Source organism: Lagopus muta, chromosome 2 (genome assembly GCF_023343835.1).
Source record: "Lagopus muta isolate bLagMut1 chromosome 2, bLagMut1 primary, whole genome shotgun sequence".
In the NCBI taxonomy this organism is placed as follows: Eukaryota; Metazoa; Chordata; class Aves; order Galliformes; family Phasianidae; genus Lagopus; species Lagopus muta.
In genome coordinates this window covers 23903209-23923904 of record NC_064434.1, presented here as the reverse complement: position 1 = coordinate 23923904, position 20696 = coordinate 23903209, and the positions used below count along the sequence as shown (strand labels likewise).

Below are 20696 nucleotides of genomic sequence, written 5' to 3'. Positions count from 1 at the left end.
CAATCTCCCCAACTCCTCCTCTTCTGGGGAGGAGCTCATAAGCAAGCCAGTATCAGGATTTCTTTTTAAGGGAAGGACCTCAGTTGAAGAGAAGAGGATTTATTTAGACTGAGACTGATATAAGCCCTTTTCTGTGTCTTCATTTGTTTAAACAATCCGTGAACTAGGAGGAACAAAGCATGTGCTTGCTCTAGCCTGTCATTCCTGCACAGTGACTGTAGGCCAGAAATGCATGGAGCTCACAGCACTGAGAGGGACAGTGTCTCACCAGACAGCGGGATTTTTCTGAAAAGGAAAAGATGAACTGAGACAATAAATGAAATTGAAGGGAATGGTTAGGTTACTCCCCCTGAAGTCTCTTCCTTTTGTCAGACTTATGGGTGCAAGTAAACAAAAGCAAAATACTTAGGCAAGCTGGAAGACAAAATACCATTACCATTTGGCCTTTTGCAGTTGTCTGTGGCTTGGATTTACTTTGGGGGTGGGTGTTGAGAGGGTGGGAGAGAGTGGCTGAGATGAAATCTGATTTGTATATTAATTTCTTGTTAAACAAGAAAATTCTCATGCGTCTTCACTGGCCTCTATCCTTTTCATCGTTGTTTTTTTTTCTACCTCCTGTTTGTTCTAGTTTCCTCTTTTAAATCAAGGATAACTTGCAGTAATATTATTGCAACTTCAGTACCTTGTTCTGTGATGTTCTTCAGTGGAAGGCTTTGTGGCACATATCAGCATGAAAATGTATATATGTAGTGGTATTATGCAAATATTTGGAATATAGTTACCATTTCTGTCATTATAGGTCCTAAAAATGATGGGGAGTGTCTGTTGCCAACATCATCTGCAGCCAGTATCATTTGGCACCTTGCATTCTACATGTAATGATATGCCTTGAAGGAGTATTTCATGGCCCTTTCCAATGTATCTTTAATTGTGATGTTTCCTGGCTGGGTAGCTCTCACTTTTGGAAAGGGAATCATCACTGGCAGAGCAGTCATTAACTTTATTTAATATTATTTGTGCTTTACATTAGGATGACAGGTATTTGTTTGGAATTTCTTGCCAGCTGGATGTTTTGAAGTGTGGACAGCTGTAATGTGGTGGTCTAAACTTAAGAAACTGATAAGTTTTTTTCATTTGTTATAGCAACTGCGTGAGCTGATTGCTGAGCACAAGCCTCATATAGATAAGATGAATAAAACTGGGCCTCAGTTGCTGGAGCTGAGCCCAGGAGAAGGTTTCTCTATCCAAGAGAAATATGTGGCAGCTGACACCCTTTACAGTAAAATTAAGGAAGATGTCAAAAAGCGAGCACTGGCACTGGATGAAGCCATTTCTCAGTGTACCCAGGTATCATTTTAAGTTTAAAGAATGATTAGATTCATATGAATGGAAAGATACACAGACATTATCATTTTATATGTATATATATCGAGACTAAACTGCTGTTTTACGTGAATTTTTCAGCTGAATAGTGTGTGAATGTTCATGTTGCTTCTCATGGCACTGATTTTCCTGAGGGGTTATAATTTTATGAGTCTGCTGCAGTTGAAAAAATATTATTAGTTCTCAATTTTAAAATGTCAGAAAAGGAATATTTGATTTAACAATGTCAGATTTTCAGTTTATTCAATTTTCTTTTACTGGTCTGTTAATAGCTGATGCTGTGCTTGATCTGAATGTCTCTGTTAATCAGTTAGCTTTGCATATCATCGTATCTAGAACTTGGCAACTGCAGTTGGTCCTTTAATAGACTGGCACTAGAGGGTACTTAACCATGCATGGTCCTTTTCACGTAAAAGAATTATGAGTAAAGTTAGACTTCACAAAATATTATTGTAGCCAGAAAATTCAGGTCACGTCCACAAAAGCTGTGTATCTTAGGTTAGTTACTCTACGGAATGAACCATATTAGAGTATTGATAGTATGGATTAATTTGTCATTAAATCCAAAATGAAATCTTCTTACATGACACCAAATTCAGAAAAAAAATCCTCATTAACATGAACCTACACAAAAACCCGATAGAAGTTTTGTGTCCTGTCACTGTTTTTATGGTAAATTCCCTTTTTTGTCTGTTGGCTGGCAATTAAGTACTATATTTCTTCCCAGGACTAAAACACTAAATCACAAAAGAGATCTTAAGGTTCTCATCAGTTCTGCATTCTAAATAATTGTCTTCATAGGTCATGGTACTTAACGTTGTATTTGGAGACATTACAGGCAGAATTGAAGAATCTAAGGATGTCATTCATTTTTTTACCTGGTAGTAGCCACTATTCCATGCTACTTTCAGTCCTTCTAAATAGCCTCCTTATTTACACCTCTGAAAGATGCCTGTTTATTCAGATTCAGTATTTTTTCTTTTGCATATATGCTGCATGTTTGAAAATCAAGACATTTATTTAGTGTTTGAACCTTTGCTTTTTATGTGATAGACATTGACAAGATGTGCTTAAGTACAGAAAGTACAGAAGGCTAAGACCAGAAAGCAAGAAAATGCATTCTTTGGTAGGAGCTAGAATATAAACAGATGTTGAGAAAATACTTAATTACTTATAAAATAAACCCTGAAATATTTAATGTACGTAAATGTATATGCAGATGGGAAAGCCAAACATTCTAGCTTCCAGAATGTAATTTTATATAAACTCTTTCTTTATTAAGATATGTAAATATATATTCAGACTCTGTAATATGGTGGATATGTCAGTGTTTGTCTAGACAGACCAGGAAGAATAATTATTTAACTCTTCAGGTTTCAAATTATGTTAAATTACATTATGTATCAAAGGTGGTATGTGACCTATGGAGCCAGAAAGAGAGATGGTAATGACTTGCCTTTCCTCCTTTTAAGTTCTAAATCACCTTGTCTCAGTCATTGAAGTCAGAGTAAAATGAGGCCCACTGAATGAACTGAAAATTCAAAAATGCAGGATATGTGTCCTAAAATCAGATTTGAATATTACCAAATTTATTTCAGTTGTTATCACTTCTGTAGGGCTTTCTTGCCATAATCAGTTTTTCAGAAGTCTGGAATGTAGGGAGGTTGCTTATCTTTATATGTTGCATTTTGCTAGCTTGTATGATAGTTGCATATCTAATGAAAATAGAGTTCGTAACATTAGAGTCTGTACAGTGGGAAAAATGAATTACATTTGTTTTGCATGTATTTCCTTGAATACTAAGGATGTAGTATTCATTTGCTGATGTACAGTAAGCTTGTTTTGCTGTGCTTTTTCTAGCAACCTCCCCAAGCATAGTCAAGAGTGCTCTTTATAGATCCTGCTGGTTCTGTACCCGCAATTTAATAAGTTCTGTAATATGGAAGGGGCATGGCTGTGAGATGCTTATAGCAATCTGTATGCATCCAGCAGAGTATATTAGTGCTTAACTTATGCTTGTACCAAAGGATAAACGATGCTAATTAATGTAGATATAACAGAGTTTCTGGGCGCATGGGCTCTGAGTCAAATGTGGATGCTGTTGTGAGCTTTTAGTTCAGGAAGTAATGTACATTTACTGCACTAATGAGCACCACTTGGGCATTAGGCAAATGTCTTTTTGAATGACCTTAAATATCAAATCCTAATCAGGGCTTATATGCAATATGGTGGTCTTGATATTAAAATACATGTAATTAATGCTAACATAAGTATCTTTCTAGAATGATGCAATCAGAAAGCCACAGCTTTCCAAAATAAGATACAAAGTAACATACTAATTATGCCGGAATGGCTGCATGCAGGTAGGTGCTGCCCTGTGTAGTATTTTCAGATGGATTGTTTCAGGATTAAACTCAGACTTGATAGTAAAATTCTGTATCTCTTAACTCAGAGAAGTACCACCATTTTGCAGAGTCATGTGATTCTTTCAGATATTAAGAGGGAGAGAGCCACCTGGGGGTATTGCAAGTTGTATGTATATAACTAGAGATGTTAAATATGTTAATCTTGAAGTATGAAAGAGAACATTCAGAGGCAGTTTTTCAAACGTTTTTGTTCTAATTTCTCTACTTTTTCTTTTTGCCCTTTTCCACCCTCTTAGTTTCATGACAAGATAGATCCAACTCTTGAGAGTTTGCAACGCATAGTTGAACGCCTGAGGCAGCCACCTTCAATCTCAGCAGAGGTTGAGAAGATTAAAGAGCAAATTAGTGAAAATAAGAATGTGTCAATGGATCTGGAAAAACTTCAGCCTGTCTATGAGACGCTTAAGCAGCGAGGGGAGGAAATGATCGCTCGCTCAGAAGGGGCAGATAAGGATGTATCTGCTAAAGGTAGTACACTGAGGAAAAACTCATGTAGTGGAAATGCAGCAAGCTTCATCACATAAAAGTCTTCATTTTTGATGGCCGCTAATCTGGGGATTGCATTCTCCTGGAGATATAAAAAAACAAGGCATTCATTTAGTAATTCAGCATGGATCTGACCTTTGTTTTATTTTTAAATGTCTTGTTTGTTGTTTCCACTTAACATTGTAAAAAGTCTTGTACAGAACCAATTTTGAAGTCTAAATTTTAAAATACACACATGTGTTTCTGTTGTAGAGCTGTAGAGGTATATATGGCCAAGAATTGTTTGCCAAGTTAGTAATCTCCTTCCTTTGTTGTTTAGCTGTGCAAGATAAACTAGACCAAATGGTCCTTATTTGGCAAGACATCCAGACCTTGACTGAGGAAAGGGAGGCCAAATTGTTGGATGTTATGGAACTAGCTGAAAAGTTCTGGTGTGATCATATGGCTCTTGTAGCTACTATTAAAGATACTCAAGACTTCATTCGAGAACTGGAAGGACCTGGAGTTGACCCATCTGTAGTCAAGCAACAGCAAGAAGCTGCTGAGGTCAGTTGTTTAAGTTGATTTAAAGTATTTTATTTACAGTATGCAGAGAAAAGACAGAATTATTAGGAAATAACACAGGAGTGGTTTTGGTTTGATTTTTTTTTTTTTTTTTGAGACAAAGGGATAATTACATAGAAATTTACTATAATGATATCTCAAGAGTCTATGGCAAATGATACATATCAGTGGTTAATTGCAATGAGTATGCAGCTTATGCCTGTCATTATATGTACGTATCTGTTTATAAGCATGCATATAATATATATGTCACTGAGACTTGTAAAAGTTACACATACTTTAGATTCCAGGTAATACACAACATCTAAATGAAAGGCATATGGATGTGTGTATTACTTTCCAAGTCTGTAATTATTTATGCTGATAGTTACAGATTTGAAAGTGAATGATAACCTCTGTAAAAGAAAACATTTTGATTAAAGAAACCTAATTTAAAACTTCCTGTTTATTTTTTCCATCTCGTATAAAATGACATCACTATTCGTTTATAATTTAGACCGATGTAATTTGATTTACTCTGACACTGCAAAGGGATGCTGATATTTTAAGCATCCAGTAGTAAGTTCAGGTGACTTTAAAGAAAACAGAAGTCAAACATGGATGTGTTTCCGTCTTAAAAGCAAGCCATGCACAAATTATTGAATGTAGTATTACCAGTGTTGGATTTTTTTCCCTTGTAGGCTGCTAAAGAAGAAATTGATGGACTGCAAGAAGAACTAGAAACAGTTGTGAGCCTAGGCTCCGAACTTAGAGCTGCTTGTGGAGAGCCTGACAAACCTATTGTCAACAAGAGTATAGATGAGGTATGGGAAATGCAGATGCTCAAATTTATTAACATTACGTATGTAGCTTAGAAAGTAATGCCTCCTATTTATTTCCTTGGATATTGCAGCAGATACACAGCACAGTTACACTATTTGATAGTGCAAATTCTCAACTACAAAACACTGTTTTTCAACACAGTCGCCATTATTAGCTGTGCATTTTCGTCAGCAATGAAGAAGAGCCTCCATGCCATGGTCATAGAAATCTATACCAATAGAGATGTGACTCACTGTTTCACAGCTGCAATGATGGCATCATTGCTAGGTAAAATATTGCCCTGCAGTCTATCATCAAATCGAACAGATGGAAGTCAGAGGGGGCACCAAATCCAGACTATATGGTGTATATAGCAGGAGAGTCCAGCCAAGATTGACAGTGTGCTCCATTTCATTCCAAAATGTAGTGGAATATTGGTGGGAAGGTTCAACCGCTACTGCTATACCACCAATATCCACCTTTGACATTGTAAGATAACATAATAAGGTGGGAGGCATTAGTTTTGCAGTAAACTTCATAAATTCTTGATCAGCTGATAGTAGTGTTCCCTGCCCTCTAAGAAATTCTGAAAATAAAATTTTGGGACCAGAAGTGAGATTTTTCTGAAGGCTTTGTGTTAAATTAAGGTTGGCCTTTTGCTCAGATTTGAATATAAAGAAAAATTGATTTTATTGCTTTATGGATTAATTTTTTGTAGAAGACATTTAAAAAATTACTGATTAATGCAATACATGACTATTTCTTGTGAAAATGATGCAAGAATAAGTTTCATATGCTTTATGCAAAGTATCTTAACTGGGACCAGTCCTGTTCACGACTACAAAAGACTTACAATTTCTCTCACATTTTGTAATGTAATTTTCTTTTATGCTACTTTCATTCTAAAGATTCAACTGCAAATGATTTGACATTTTCCATACTGACTATAATCCCCATGTTAATAAATATGTCGTCAGTGTTGAACTGTGCAACTTCTGTATTATAAAACCTCAAGTGCATTCTGAAGGAAACTAAGCAATGATAGAACAAGAGGTTTAATATGAAGTGAATATGAAATATTCATGTTTGATTTATTGGAGCTACTGAGCAATATCTATTTAGTGAATGCAAATTACATGGCAGAAAAATTGTTTTTGTCTAATGGTGTAAATTGCACTTATTTGTAGCTGAACTCTGCCTGGGATGCCTTAAACAAAACATGGAAAGAGCGAGTGGATAAGCTTGCCGAAGCTATGCAGGCAGCTGTTCAGTACCAAGATGGACTGCAGGTAAGATGATGATACACCTGATATACCTAATCCAATCTTGAGTTAATAGGATATGTAGTTTTATTTAAAATGTAACATGATTGAGTGGGTGACAAGTAATGCATCACTGGTTATACTGAGTATTCAGCAAGCAGGTGTTTTCTGTTGATTTGTTCTCTTCGTGTTGTTCACATATTGCATTATATCCAGATTCCATGGTAAAATCTCCTTGCTTATTGGCAAGTGCAGAGTTTTTTTTTGATACCACACAATTTCATAGTAATCCTGCTCACAGTTTGATAGTAATTCACATGATAGACAAGTTAATATAACAAAGTCATATGATCTGAAAGGAACAGATTATTGGTCAATATACTCACTGCTGCTGTTTTCCTTGAATGGAAGACAGTTAAAGAACGTAAGTTTTACTCCACCCTTCGTGTTAGCCAATTAAAAATGTCCTTCTGGTTTCATTAAGCCCTTGAAGCACAAAATAATCATGTTTCACATGATGCTGAGGCAAGTTTTTCATGTAGTCAGTGCAGATTAAGCAGCAGAACACACAATAATAATACACATCATGCGTGTTTTTCTGTGCACCTCATTATTTTTTTCCAGATACTCTGTTCATATTATGCCAAGGTTGATGTGCAGGGTTACATTAGTATCATTGCCATTGCTTTAAATATTTTGTGGTTTTGTGTTTGTATAAGCTTGGTACTTTGTGTATTTTAATGCCTTCTGGTGCACATTTCAGTAGATGATATGAAAAGTGTGGTGGACAGATCATTAGCTGTACTGTAGCTGCTTCATCCTGTTGAGCCTCTTGAAGGTAGTTCTTACATCAGAGAACTGTAGACCATTGTGACAAGAACTCCTACCCATTTCTCCCTCATGAATCATGGGTAACAGACAGAGGCAAAAAGAACTTACCAGAGGTGCTTTCTCCCCTGTGCAATTACTGAGATTGATGTAGCTGTTGTTAATCTGTAAGCAGGATGTTCTTGAGGTTCTATAAGGAACAAAAGTAGTACTCATAAAGCCTCGCAACTGTGTGCGCTTCATTGACTGATGGAAGTTGTAAATCTGTTATCCTAAGGAGATTCAGTCAAGCTTATTTATGGCTTAGTTCAGAACCTAATATCTACTGAATGGGTCTTCTTCCACATTCTTCACACAGATAACATTGCTCTTCAATAGAAGTTTGTTAATTAGTGCTTTTCAATAATCATGATATAAATTGTCGTATCATTCAGCCACAGCCTACCATCTTAGCCCCATATGACATGGAACTGAGAGTTTGTCTTGTACTTACTTTTCATAGAGTTTATAAAATTTGCTGATTTTACTCAAGAAGTAAAGTGGGGAACGTTGTTGCTAATAACAGCAGCATATATTCTTGTATTGATTAATGGAGTACTTGTTCCAATATTTAAGCCTTTGCATTGTCAAGAACATAGGATCTGTTAAAGAAATCTGTTTTATTTTAAAGAGTATAGCAATATTGTTCTCTGAAGTAAAATCAGATCTTATTACAACTTTTAAACGTGATACTATTTCTCCTTGCTCATCTTTAGTTTCATATTGTGATTTTCAGGCAATATTTGACTGGGTAGACATTGCTGGCATCAAGTTAGCATCCATGTCCCCAGTTGGAACGGATTTGGAGACAGTGAAGCAGCAAACTGAGGAACTTAAGGTATGAAATTGTTATACTGTATTGTTTAGAGTATTCTGAATTTTTCACGACTCGTAAGCAACTTTCAGTTTTCAGTTTTAAAGAAAAGATCTGTATGAAAATTTGAAATAACATTTCATTGCATAGTTTACATTATAAAATATATGACAGATGGCTTTGGAATAGACTTTGGTGGGATTACATTACTAGTGGTAGCATTCCTTCTCTTTCAAAGGCTGTAAGTTTATAAAGAGAGTTCTTTTGTTATGATTAAATTTTCTGTCTTCCACAATAAACAATTTCCTTGATGCTTTGAGAAAATGCCTTCAGAGATTCACTTCCGCCATTATTGGCTTTCTCTAAGTGTTCTAACATGATACTGCATCATTCCCAATACATCCAATAATCTGTAAGTCAAAAACCTGTCCATAGGATTATTTGACTAAGTATCCCCCAGACTGTGCAACATATTTTGAATAAAAAGTGGGGATGTGTAATAATTGAGGAATATCCTTGGTTTTATTCCTGACTTGTAAAATGTTTTGATTGTGGACAAATTATTTTCTTTATCTATGATATCATGATATGACTTCAAATGAACTGTCTCTATCTTCCATCTGTATGTTCAGAAAAACATACATCTGCAAATTATATTCAGACTGTGCCTTAGTTGTCTGTACAAGAGGGTGTTGTACTAAAGAAAGGTTGCTTTCAGGTCTTTTGAAGAATAATTCTATTTAAAGTGTTATATTGCTGCAACCACAAGAGTTAGAAATTACTCAAGTTCTGTCTTGTTTACAAACCAGCAAGATCATTAGAGGGTACTTTTCTATTGGGTATCCTTATCCTCCTCTGCTTACTGTTAGCAGTATCTGGTGGGATAATAAGACTTTATTTTATATTTTGAATTAACTTGAACCATCTGAATTGTATTTTACATGCGTTTTTACCCATGAAAACTAACCCCCAAATTTATGAAAGTTGACAGTGCTGTACTGTTTTGTAAGTATTGCTGGAATGTGCTATGCTCAAGAAAGGCATTCAATATGTGTTTATTTTTTATTCTTTTTCTATTTACTGTAGCAATTTAAAACAGAAGCTTATCAGCAGCAGATAGAAATGGAAAGACTGAACCATCAAGCAGAACTATTGCTGAAGAAGGTAACGCAGGAAAGTGACAAGCACACCGTACAAGACCCTCTCTCAGAGCTCAGACTAATGTGGGACAGCCTAGAAGAAAAAATTATAAATCGACAGGTAAATAAACCTGAAGGTGGAGGCTTCATTCATGACTTTGTTTTTATGAGAAAAGTTTTTCATTACGCATAATGTTTGTAACAATTTATGTATTTGGTATTTTCTGTTTGGAAGTTATAGAACTATACTTAATGGAATTTTAATTTCAGTAATTTACTAAATTGCTTTTATGGTGTTTTTAAAAAACTCTTAGCAGAACTTCTGTCACTTCCTCTGTCAGCAGTGTAATGTCAAATCATTATTATTTCATTTTGATTATTTGATGACATTTAAAGTAGCAGTTAAAAGCATGTTCATATTTGCAAAATCATTATTAGCTTCTGAACTGAGCACTTTTTCTTAAAACTTTCTTCTTTAAAATATGAATATTAAAATGTTTCATATTCTTTACAAAATATTGAATTATCAAAAAGAGAAAGTTGCAGTGCTTTGAAGAGGTTTTTTTTTTTTTTTTTTTCTAAATTGAATCATTTTAGTGCAAAAAAACATTTTAGGAAGATGATGCCTCAAGATGCATTTATATTGAAATTATATTTTAAAAGATGAAAACTATTGCCACATCTCTGATGAGAAGGGCTTGCAATCTTAGTTCTGCTCTGGTTACATGGGATCTTCGGAGATCAGAATTTTAAGCCTAGAACATAAGGCTTTACAATGGATTTGCTAACTCAGCTCTGACTACAAAGCAGTTCCTGTGTTGAATAGCTGTTTGTCTCTCTTTTTTATGCTATCATAAGTACGGACTCTGCTCTGGATTATGGTGACTAATGGTAATTTAAGCCAATTCAATAGCATCGTGAAATCATTTCATTGTTAATTTATTTTATTTTTACTATAGCACAAGCTGGAAGGTGCCTTGTTAGCCTTGGGGCAGTTCCAGCATGCCCTGGATGAGTTACTTACATGGCTGACGCATACAGAAGACTTGCTGAACGAACAGAAACCCGTGGGTGGAGACCCCAAGGCTATTGAAATTGAACTTGCCAAACATCATGTATGTAATTACAAGAAATATTAAATGAAATGTTGTTTGATGTTTATCTTAGTGATGAGTCTTGTAGTGAAACTCTGCTCTTGATAAATAGTTCTTTATAGAAATTTTCAAGATGCAGATTGTAGCTGAAGTAATGTGGAAAATCTAATATCTTTTCTGTTTCTGTTCTATATTCCTTTCTTCCTTGCATTTGCTATGCAAATAACGTAGCCAAAAAAGAGCAGCTGACCCTGGTCTCCACCTTTTTTCACCTTCATTTGATCCAGGGAACTGAAAAGTCATTGAGCATATTAAATCTCCTTGAAGCAATAAACTCTTTGACTAGTTCTGTTTAGGCCAGGTCTTAGAAAACACACTTGACCTTTACACACCTTTGTTCTTTTTGGTCAGAAATAAAGAGAGTTGCAGTTCTGAAATCTGCACAATTGTGTCTTGTTTGGGTCCTGCCAACTGAGTGCTTCTCTGAAACTCTTAGCAAATTTCAGGGATATCCATGTCTCCATCTTTTTATCTTTCTACATACAGTGTAGGGTTTTGTTGGTGGTGGTGGTGGTTTGTGGGTTTTTTTTAATAGCATTTTGCTGGTTAATGTGGCTTTAGAGCTGGTGGAAGAATGCTTTCGTTGTTTATTTAGAAAAGCATCTCTAAAGAGCAAAAGATCTTCTCTATCTCTTTAGATTTCTTACTAACCTCATAAATCCTTTCCTTCATGTCTGTCTCCTTATTTTTGGCCTGATGTGAAAATTATTCAGAGTTCATTTTGGATTTACAGAGAATAGACTGAAATTGACAGTGCACAGATAATTAAGACATATTCATTGTCTGTGTCAGTTCAGCTATGCGGCTTCTGAATCTCTTCAGGTAATCATTGGGAACCTGTGCAGAGTAAAATATATGTGTGCCCCATACAACTACTGTTAGAAACAGACTCTTTAAAAAGAAAAAACAACAAGAAACAGTTTATAAGTCCACCTTCCCCTCTGTGGAAACTTTTATATTCTTACTGAGTCACAGTGTTTTACTACTGAAGAGGCATCCAGATACCATACATGACTTCATCTGCCTTTAGTACTGAAGGAGTTCAGCAAACTCATCAACCAATCTACTTCCGTTTTGTAAAATAGAATTTATAGGTTAGAAAGTTCACACAGTAGTGCATCCTGTGGTAGCCTGGAAAAACATGCATCTCTTGAATAACTTTGGAAAGAATAGACCTTGTTCCTAGTGAGTCTCAGCAGGAAGGAAGGATTAAGATGCATCTGCTTGTGTGAATATCCTTTTTATTTTTATTTTTATTTTTTTGTCATCAGGAAAATAAAATAACAAATACCTTACAGAGCTTGGCTTAGAAGAATTAAAGGTGTGCATATGCTGTATGCAAAGACTGCTTGTGACTTGCTTTTTCATTGTGATTTGGTCTGTGTATTTTATTCAAAAGTTAGAATCATAGAATCACCAAGGTTGGAAAAAGACCCTCAAGATCATCTAGTCCAATTGTTGACCTACCACCAATATTTCCCCACTAAACCATGTCCCTCAGTAGCACATCTAAACATTTCTTGAGCACTCCCAGGAATGGTGATTCAGCTACTTCCCCGGGCAGCCCATTCCAGTGCCTGATCACTGTTTTAGTAAAGAAAGTTCCTTTGTATTTAGCTTTTTCTTTTCTTTTTATGTCGTTATGCTAGCATTCTGGTGGACATAAGTTTGAACGACATCTTCTGGAAGAGAGTAGGCAAAAAGTTGAGTTTCTTAGGTGCAGTTTATCATTCCCTTACTCTAACCATTTTGCACATCGTCTTTTCCTGTTCTTCATTCCTGGTACTTTAAAGATTTCTCTTTATTTTTTTCTTTAATCCTTCTGAAAACAGCTTATTTTTCCTAAACATACTTTTGTCATTTATGGTTTTACTGTGGTTGATGGCAACAGATCTTAAACCGGGTCTTAATAGTAGGGGTCTTAATAGTGTTAAGCATTGTAAATTCCTGGGACGATTGAAGTGTCCTGCTAGCCTGACTACATGAGAAAAAAGACATAGGGGCAGTCAGAATGTTGTCTTCTTGTTCCTTTCTCTCCTTAGCCTACTGCTTCAGGAGGAGTCAGCAATACTATTTATAGTACTGTTTTCACACCTTGCCCTCATAATCAAAGAAAAGTGCTGTTAAAGAAAGTACGTAGTAAATGAAGGAAGATGAAGTGATACTGGTGTGCATCCTCACTAGCAGTGCCAGAAAGCTCAATTTCAGAAAGATATATATTCAGAAAGAATGTATACGTTTTTTTCCATGATATAAAAATAAAACACAGCATTCTGGCAGAGTGCTCTGTTATTGCTTTTGATTGAAGTTAGGCTAGTGATTAGCTGTTTTGTATCTGTATATCTGTGCTAATTGTAAGCTACTGTTCTGTCACTGGGTTAGAACCAGGTTGGTTACGTTTGCCTTTATTGAATAAGTTATCAACATAGCCAGTCATGCGTGCTGTGTTACAATTGTAGGTGCTACAGAATGATGTTTTAGCTCATCAGTCTACAGTAGAAGCAGTTAAGAAAGCAGGAAATGACCTGATTGAATCAAGTGCCGTTGAAGAAGCAAGCAATTTACAGAGCAAGTTGGAACTTCTGAATCAGCGCTGGCAAAATGTGTTGGAAAAAACAGAACAAAGGAAACAGCAGCTGGACAGTGCCTTGATTCAGGTGAGCAGGAAATGATAAAAGAAAGAGATAACTCAGAAAAAAAGTGTCTTTTTACATAAAATACTAGAAATGCACTGGAAATTGACCTAAGTGAAAGCCGTAATGCAGACACTCCTAAATTTGGCTAACGTTTAGATCCAGCTGAGCTTTCCACAGCTGTCCTTTGTCTTCTACAAAGCTAAATCAAGACCTCAGCTTTTGGCTATTTATTTTTAAAGGCTGAAGATTCTGTATACATATATTACTCAGGGAAAACATTGATCTCACAGTGGCTCATTTAGCCTTCTTTCAGGATTTCCATGGTTTTTTTTACTTTTTCATTATGATAGATGGAGGTAGTTTAAATTTGGTTTTGTTGTGTTTTTCCTTTCCTGTTTTTCTTTCTTTCATTTCCTTTGATTAGTGAAAATACCTGATTGAATCTGTTGCCAATATAGTTCTGCATCTGAACTAGAATTTGGATGGAAAACATTTAAGTAAGCTCTAAAACGCTGTGGTATAATTTAGGCCCAAGGTTTCCATGGTGAAGTTGAAGATATGCAGCAATGGCTGACAGACACTGAACGTCAACTGTTGGCATCAAAACCTGTTGGAGGCTTACCAGAAACAGCAAGAGAACAGCTTAATACCCATATGGTAAGTATCAGTATTAGAAAGCTTTGCAAATTGCATTTCAGGACTAACTATCTTTCGTGAATATTTATGCTAAATACAGTGCATGGTCTATATATCACAATGTCTGTACTGTATCTTAAAAAATTTAATAGCCTTCACAACAGCACTGTTATTTTCAGCGGAGTGAAAAGTAGTAATTTGGGAGGTGCCCAAAGCTTAGCCATTGTCCTTGTTTTCAGAAGGGAAAACAGAAAGTGTTTACAGATTTTTCAGTGATTCATGTGCTCCTTCCCTCTTCTGTCCCCATAACTACCATTTATGCTCTTTCTCAGATATGAAGACCAATCTAAAAGGGTTCCACATTCATTTGGACCTTGAATCAAGGGACTTCATCTTCTATTCTTTATTTAACCAATGCTGACATTGAAATCATCATTAGCACAGATGTAATTAGGACTAATAGGTCATAAAGACTCTGCTTTAATTAGAAATGGAAATCTGATCAGGATGTCTGAATTATTCCGTTCCTTCCCTTCCTTCCTTTATAAGAGAAAAACTATGGATTTTTTCCCCTATGGGCCACAAAGCTTGATAAAGGACACTTTAACTTTTGAAGCCTTACCTCAGAGGAAGGTGGTCCATAGTGCTCCACTTGTATAAAACCTGCTATGCTGTTAGGCTTGGATATAAGCCCAAGCCCAGTGATCTGAAATTCTGACCTCTTTGCTTAGTTGTGAGAGTGATATTTACTGAACTAACTTAGAGCTCTAAGATGCCTGGCACAGTTTCCACTAAAACACTGCATTGTCACAGCTTAATAAATCACATTTTATTTTGGAATGATGCAAAAGGTTTTGCCCACAGATGTGCGGCCTTTTTTTCAAAATTTACCAGTAACTGTTTTTCAGAGGAATAGCATTTACAGTTTCCAAATCAGTTATGACAGGAAACAAGTGTGAAACATAGAAAGGATCTTAATTCTTTGACACCCCCCTCCAATCTCTCTCATTCTGTTAAAAAAAAAAAAAAAGCCCACAACAAATAAAACAACAACAGAAGACCCAAACATAAACAAAATCTTTCTTCCTGCAAGGGTGGGGGCTGTGTAACCAAGAACCTGGGAGAACCAGTGTTCTTTCCATTTTTTTATCCTGGACTGGGAATCAGATGAAGACCAAAAAATTTTCCTTGAAATGCATCAGAATTTTTCTTTGGTATATTCTATGCAAATCAGCAAGCCAGTTTTTACAGATTAAAGGAATCTTAAATCTGAATTGTTGGAACAAGTGTGAATGTGTCCCCAGTAGTATGTACATATGTACAGTCATTTCCTAACTATGCATTTTAAAAGCCAATGGTATGTTGTGGATTGTCATACAACTGCAGATATTGTCTTGCTATTATCCTTGAAGGCACATAAGTTTTAAAATATAGGATTTTATTTCAGTTTAGTTAAATTCAGTGCATCTATGCAGCTCTGTGTAAATTGTTTTTTTGGCAACTGAAATGCTGAGATGGGTTGTCAGATTGAGAACAATTTATTGTCAGTTCCAAATTTCATCTTGCTCTTAAGGGATACAAACTATATTAATTTGTGACCTGAAACTGAAATAGAAATTTTTGCTCTATGTTTTATTGTGTTTTCTCCGTGGAAATAACATTATGAATCATCATCTTGAGTATAAGGTCTGTTTCTACGTTCATGAATAAAAGATCCCTGAACTGTAATCAGTTCATAAATGGAGTTGTGCTTGGGTAGCATTTCCAGTTAAGGCAGCTCCGGGAATAAAAGAGATATGAAGAGGTGTTACTGGACACCAGCAGGAAAGAGGCTTGCAGAGAGGCCTCCTTGGCTTCCCCTGAGCCCAGCCCCAGTGTTTCAGGCCATAGTTGCCGTGCCGTGTCTTGCTTGTGCTGTGCTCCCTACATTGACTTCTGAGGGGTTCTTGCACTGCAGCAGAAAAAGGTGCTTTGGAAAGTTAAGGAAACTAGAAATATTTTAAGGAGTTTGGGAACATAAGAAAAAAGCAGATGAGGTGACAACAGTGTTCTTGGGAAGAAGGAGCAAAGCTTTCTGGAATCTTAGTTCATGGTGGAACCTTCTTCCTGCTTTGCTGTCCTCTTTAATCAGATACAATCCTGTGACCAATACCTCTTAACCCACAGAAAATACTGAGTTTACATTCTTTCCTTCGGAGTCAGAGAAAAGGTTCTTTTCCTCCCATCTGCAAGCCACTTACTGTTCATCTGGAAGAAGATCTCCATCTGGGAGTCTGCACCAACCTCATTAGTGCATTTTCAAGTGTCTGTTGCAAATTTTGGAAATGCACTTCTGAATGAGGGGAATGTATGTGAGTTCCAATTCTCTTGCCACCTCACCTTCAACGTGGTTAAAAGAGAATAGTGAGTTGGGTAGTTAGAAGGTAGAACAACAATTGCCATTATTTTTCCAGCTTTCTGTATATATGTAAAATATCTTGCTTTTGTGTACTGAGTGAAGGAAAATACAGACAAAACACAAGACAAGACGTACCATAAAACAGCCCTCCCAGGTTGTCCCACCTGCTTTCGAAGGTGTGTTGGATGTGTCTGGGCTTTCAGCGCACTGTATAATGCTGACACTTTTTGTGTTTTAGCTGCAGATGTACGGTAAACCAACAAAGTTGTAGGAAATCTTGTGCAATGAGATAAGTGCCTAGTACTCTCTTTGCCAAGCTTTGCATCTCAGAAAGAACATCTGACAATACAAGTTCTCATTTCCTGAAGAATTGGGCCCTTTCTTTGTTCATTTGGCTTTTTATGAATTACATATGTTTCTTTTATTAGTCTTAATCATACCCACAAAATGTTGGGGGAGGAATGCTATGCTAACGTTAATAAAGAGTATTGAATTTCTACCTGACTTACTTTCTATTGGTTTCTTTATTTAGGAACTTTGTGCTGCCTTTGAAGCCAAAGAAGAGACATATAAGTGTCTAATGCAGAAAGGCCAGCAGATGCTTGCAAGATGCCCAGAATCTGCTGAAACAAATGTTGAGCAGGACATAAATAACTTAAAAGAAAAGTGGGAATCCGTACAAACGAAGCTTGGTGAAAGAAAAGTATGTGTTTATACGTAACAATAGAAGTGTAAATCATGTATTTAAGACTGTTAATGTCCTGTCCTTTTATACATGCAAGCTTGCTTAGTCTTTTAGATTTAAAGTCAACTGTAGAGATAGTTGTGCAGAATTCATTATTTTACTTAAGCAAATACTGGGGAAAAACGGGTTTGAGAAGTTGATTAACTGTAACTGGGGGGCAGGATAGCTGAGAAGGGCATATTATTCTACAGAAATATCTTAACTGATGCTAATAATACTAACTTTATAGAGTGAGGGCTTTTCTGTTTGTTTTTTTTTTATTACAGTGATCACAGACATGAAAGAAAGAGTTAAATTATTTGATGGTTCAAGTTTATTTTGTTCTCAATACAGAATTGCTGCATTAATTTTCCTAGCTTTTATCCATTTTCCCTTGAAATTCCCAAAGGCTTGGCCTTCTGCCACTTCAAGTGACTTCCTTCTGCTCTAAGTAGATCAATAAGTAGATCAATAGCATGATTTCACTGATGTGCAACATACATTTTTTTAAATTAATAATTCCATTTTTCTTTCATCCCTTCATGAAATATAGTGCATTTGCTCTACCTCAGTGAAGCAGTGAAGAAAGTCAATAATTACACAGAAATTCTCTGCTCACCCCTAATGTGTATAAGGCAGAAATAATTAACTCACAACTTAGTTGTATTTTAAAGTAAGACTGATGGTGTCTCTTAAGATAAGTATAATGGAAGAGTGTCAGATGAATTAATGCACAATTTGAGTGTCTTCTTATAGAAAGATATAAGTCTGGATTGCTTGGCTAGGCCAACAATATTGACAGTTTGAAAACATTCTCTATCCAAATATAGTCTCAGTTCACGTAACAAAAATGTCAGCTGTACAGTATTAGACAGAAGTGATCTAAGCCAACCTGTTATTTCTTTAGTGCAAAAGAATAAATTGGATGAGTACTTTGAGGCTCTTTCCAAGTGCACTACCATCATAGATTTCTGATATTCTACTAGTTTTGCAAATAAATAAATAAATAAATAAATAAAAATCACGTCTCATTACAATTAACTACCACAAAATTTAATGTTCTGATGTATAAAATTTATCCTAGTCCTAGATGCTGTATTTATACCCATCTGTAATAAATTGTTTTACTGTTAAGTTTCTATCCATCCTCTTTAATAGTCTCAAACACAGGCAATTATTTTAAAATATAAAACTCAGAAATTCTGAGTTGAAAGAATGTTCAAAAATGTTAATCTTAATGTTAAATTAAAACAGCTTACTCCAAAATGCTCAATTAAGATAGTTTACTCAGCTGAATACCCTGCATAATATCAGCTGCTATTAAGATATAACCTTTCTTTACAGACCAAACTGGAAGAGGCCCTCAATTTAGCAATGGAGTTCCACAACTCACTTCAAGATTTCATCAATTGGCTCACGCAGGCAGAGCAAACTCTAACTGCAGCTTCTCGGCCAAGTCTTATCTTGGACACTGTCTTGTTTCAAATTGATGAACACAAGGTATGTACAGAAACAGATGTGTAATGTTTTTCTCCCACTCTTTTGAGACAGTTGAACAGTGTTCAAATCAACTCTGTAACACTGGCATTCAGAAATATTTGAATTGTTTTAAACTGCATTTTATGCTTACTGCTATATCTTTCTTTATCACAGTGCTTTTTCAGTGTTTACTCAGTGCATGAGTAATATATTATTTACAAAAATTTTCTCTCTTTTTTTAAATTTTTTTATTGTTTTTTTTTAAGGTTTTTGCCACAGAGGTGAATTCTCATCGAGATCAGATCATAGAGCTGGACAAAACCGGCACCCATTTGAAATACTTCAGCCAGAAACAAGACGTAGTCCTTATTAAGAATCTGCTGATTAGTGTGCAGAGTAGATGGGAAAAAGTAGTTCAGCGTTTAGTCGAAAGGGGAAGAGCTTTGGATGATGCAAGGAAACGAGCCAAACAGGTAATTGTTGTACAACTCTTTGAACTTAGCTGAAATTATATCCAGACTCTTGAAGTATATGGTGCTTTAAAGCACTTTCAGCTTTGTCTGGGTTAGTGTAACAGACTCCGTTAAGTTAGTGGAGCAATTTCTGTGATGCAATCATAGAGCACTTCATTTGGAAGGTGAAGTCTTCATTTTCAACCAGAGCAATAACTTGGGTCTGCAGTACAGGATGATCTGAAAGAAGAAAGTTGCAGTGTGGGTTCCAGATGTGTAGTAGTGCCATCTGTCCACAAAGAGAAGTTACACAATCAACCCCTTATATTTTAAAAATGTGATGAATACCTTTTGCTAGTCCGTAAGAGTATTGCTTAGAATTGCTTAGTATTTTCTTCCTTTATTTGCTTTGTCTCTTTGTTAATAATCATCACTTCCTCAGGTTCTTACGGTAGTTAACATAACATCATCTTCTAAGATCTCTCAATTTATTTCCTTAAAAACTTGGAGAGTTTTTTACAGACCTTTCCTTACTGGGGAGCATTCATTAATTTTCTTTAGATTCATGTTCCCCTCACTGAGGAACATAAATGATAACATGCAAAACGTGTGAGAGGAATGTAATATCATCAGTAAGAAGTTTTAGGTTTTCTTAGTCAAGTGAGGATTTGATCATATTCACAGCCAAACCACTTTCATTCTTCATTGTTACTGCTATTCAGTTGCTAGAATAAGAACTTTTCTAGTGGCATATGTTTGAGCAAACATTATGCCATAAAACGAACATTAAAAAAAAAAATCCCAGCAATTTTTCCTGTGCATTTACACACATGGCAGTTCTAAAATGACATGTACAGTGGAAAAGATTTCAACTTCCTTCACTTTGAAAAGCTGTATGCAACTAGTTTTATTTATTTAGAATGACAACTGTCTGGGCAGAGTGAAGAAGGAATACTGACAGGTATCAGTTTCAAGGCCTGATCTGCAGCCCTGAAAAATAGGGCTGAATCAGTTCTTTATGCTTTCATATTTAGGCAGCTAGGCAAAAAGAATTTAAAAAATAAAAATAAAAAAAAATAATTAAAAAAAAACACAAAGAGAAACAACAAGCTATTAAAAATCTAGTCCCAAAGGCTTGCCACTTTGTGAAAGCTGATTGAATCTTTAGTCTTACCCTGCTTCCTTTCCTGAAGTACTGTTGTTGAGAAAGGAAGGAAGATGAAGAATCTGTTCAGTGCCCACAAAGATAGCATTTGATACATGAGAGCATTTTTGAACCTCTCAGGGAAGATCTTGGACAGTCATCCATTCAGTTTTCCCCAGTGATTTATAGCTGTTGTCCCATGTAGACAGTAGCAAATCCCCATTCTTGCTGTATTTTTATTCAGTATTAAAAATGTAGGAATTCAAATGACAAGCACATCGGCGGGAGTTACGAGTATGTCTGTGAAAGATGCATATTGGGCTTACATACA

The 20696-nt window shown here is 35.8% G+C and overlaps 1 protein-coding gene across 38 annotated transcripts in view; it reads left to right on the top strand.

Annotated features, from left to right (window-relative positions):
• Window positions 1-20696, top strand: part of DST (dystonin) — a 293719-nt gene that overhangs the window by 243996 nt on the left and 29027 nt on the right. For all 38 annotated transcript variants that reach the window (XM_048936442.1, XM_048936449.1, XM_048936436.1 and 35 more), the window contains 13 exons: window positions 1144-1347; window positions 4046-4277; window positions 4615-4841; window positions 5540-5662; window positions 6848-6949; window positions 8526-8627; window positions 9690-9863; window positions 10702-10857; window positions 13356-13553; window positions 14061-14189; window positions 17099-17269; window positions 18635-18790; window positions 19036-19242. In XM_048936442.1, the coding sequence (XP_048792399.1) occupies window positions 1144-1347; window positions 4046-4277; window positions 4615-4841; window positions 5540-5662; window positions 6848-6949; window positions 8526-8627; window positions 9690-9863; window positions 10702-10857; window positions 13356-13553; window positions 14061-14189; window positions 17099-17269; window positions 18635-18790; window positions 19036-19242 (2181 nt within the window). The remainder of the gene's footprint in view (window positions 1-1143; window positions 1348-4045; window positions 4278-4614; window positions 4842-5539; window positions 5663-6847; window positions 6950-8525; window positions 8628-9689; window positions 9864-10701; window positions 10858-13355; window positions 13554-14060; window positions 14190-17098; window positions 17270-18634; window positions 18791-19035; window positions 19243-20696) is intronic.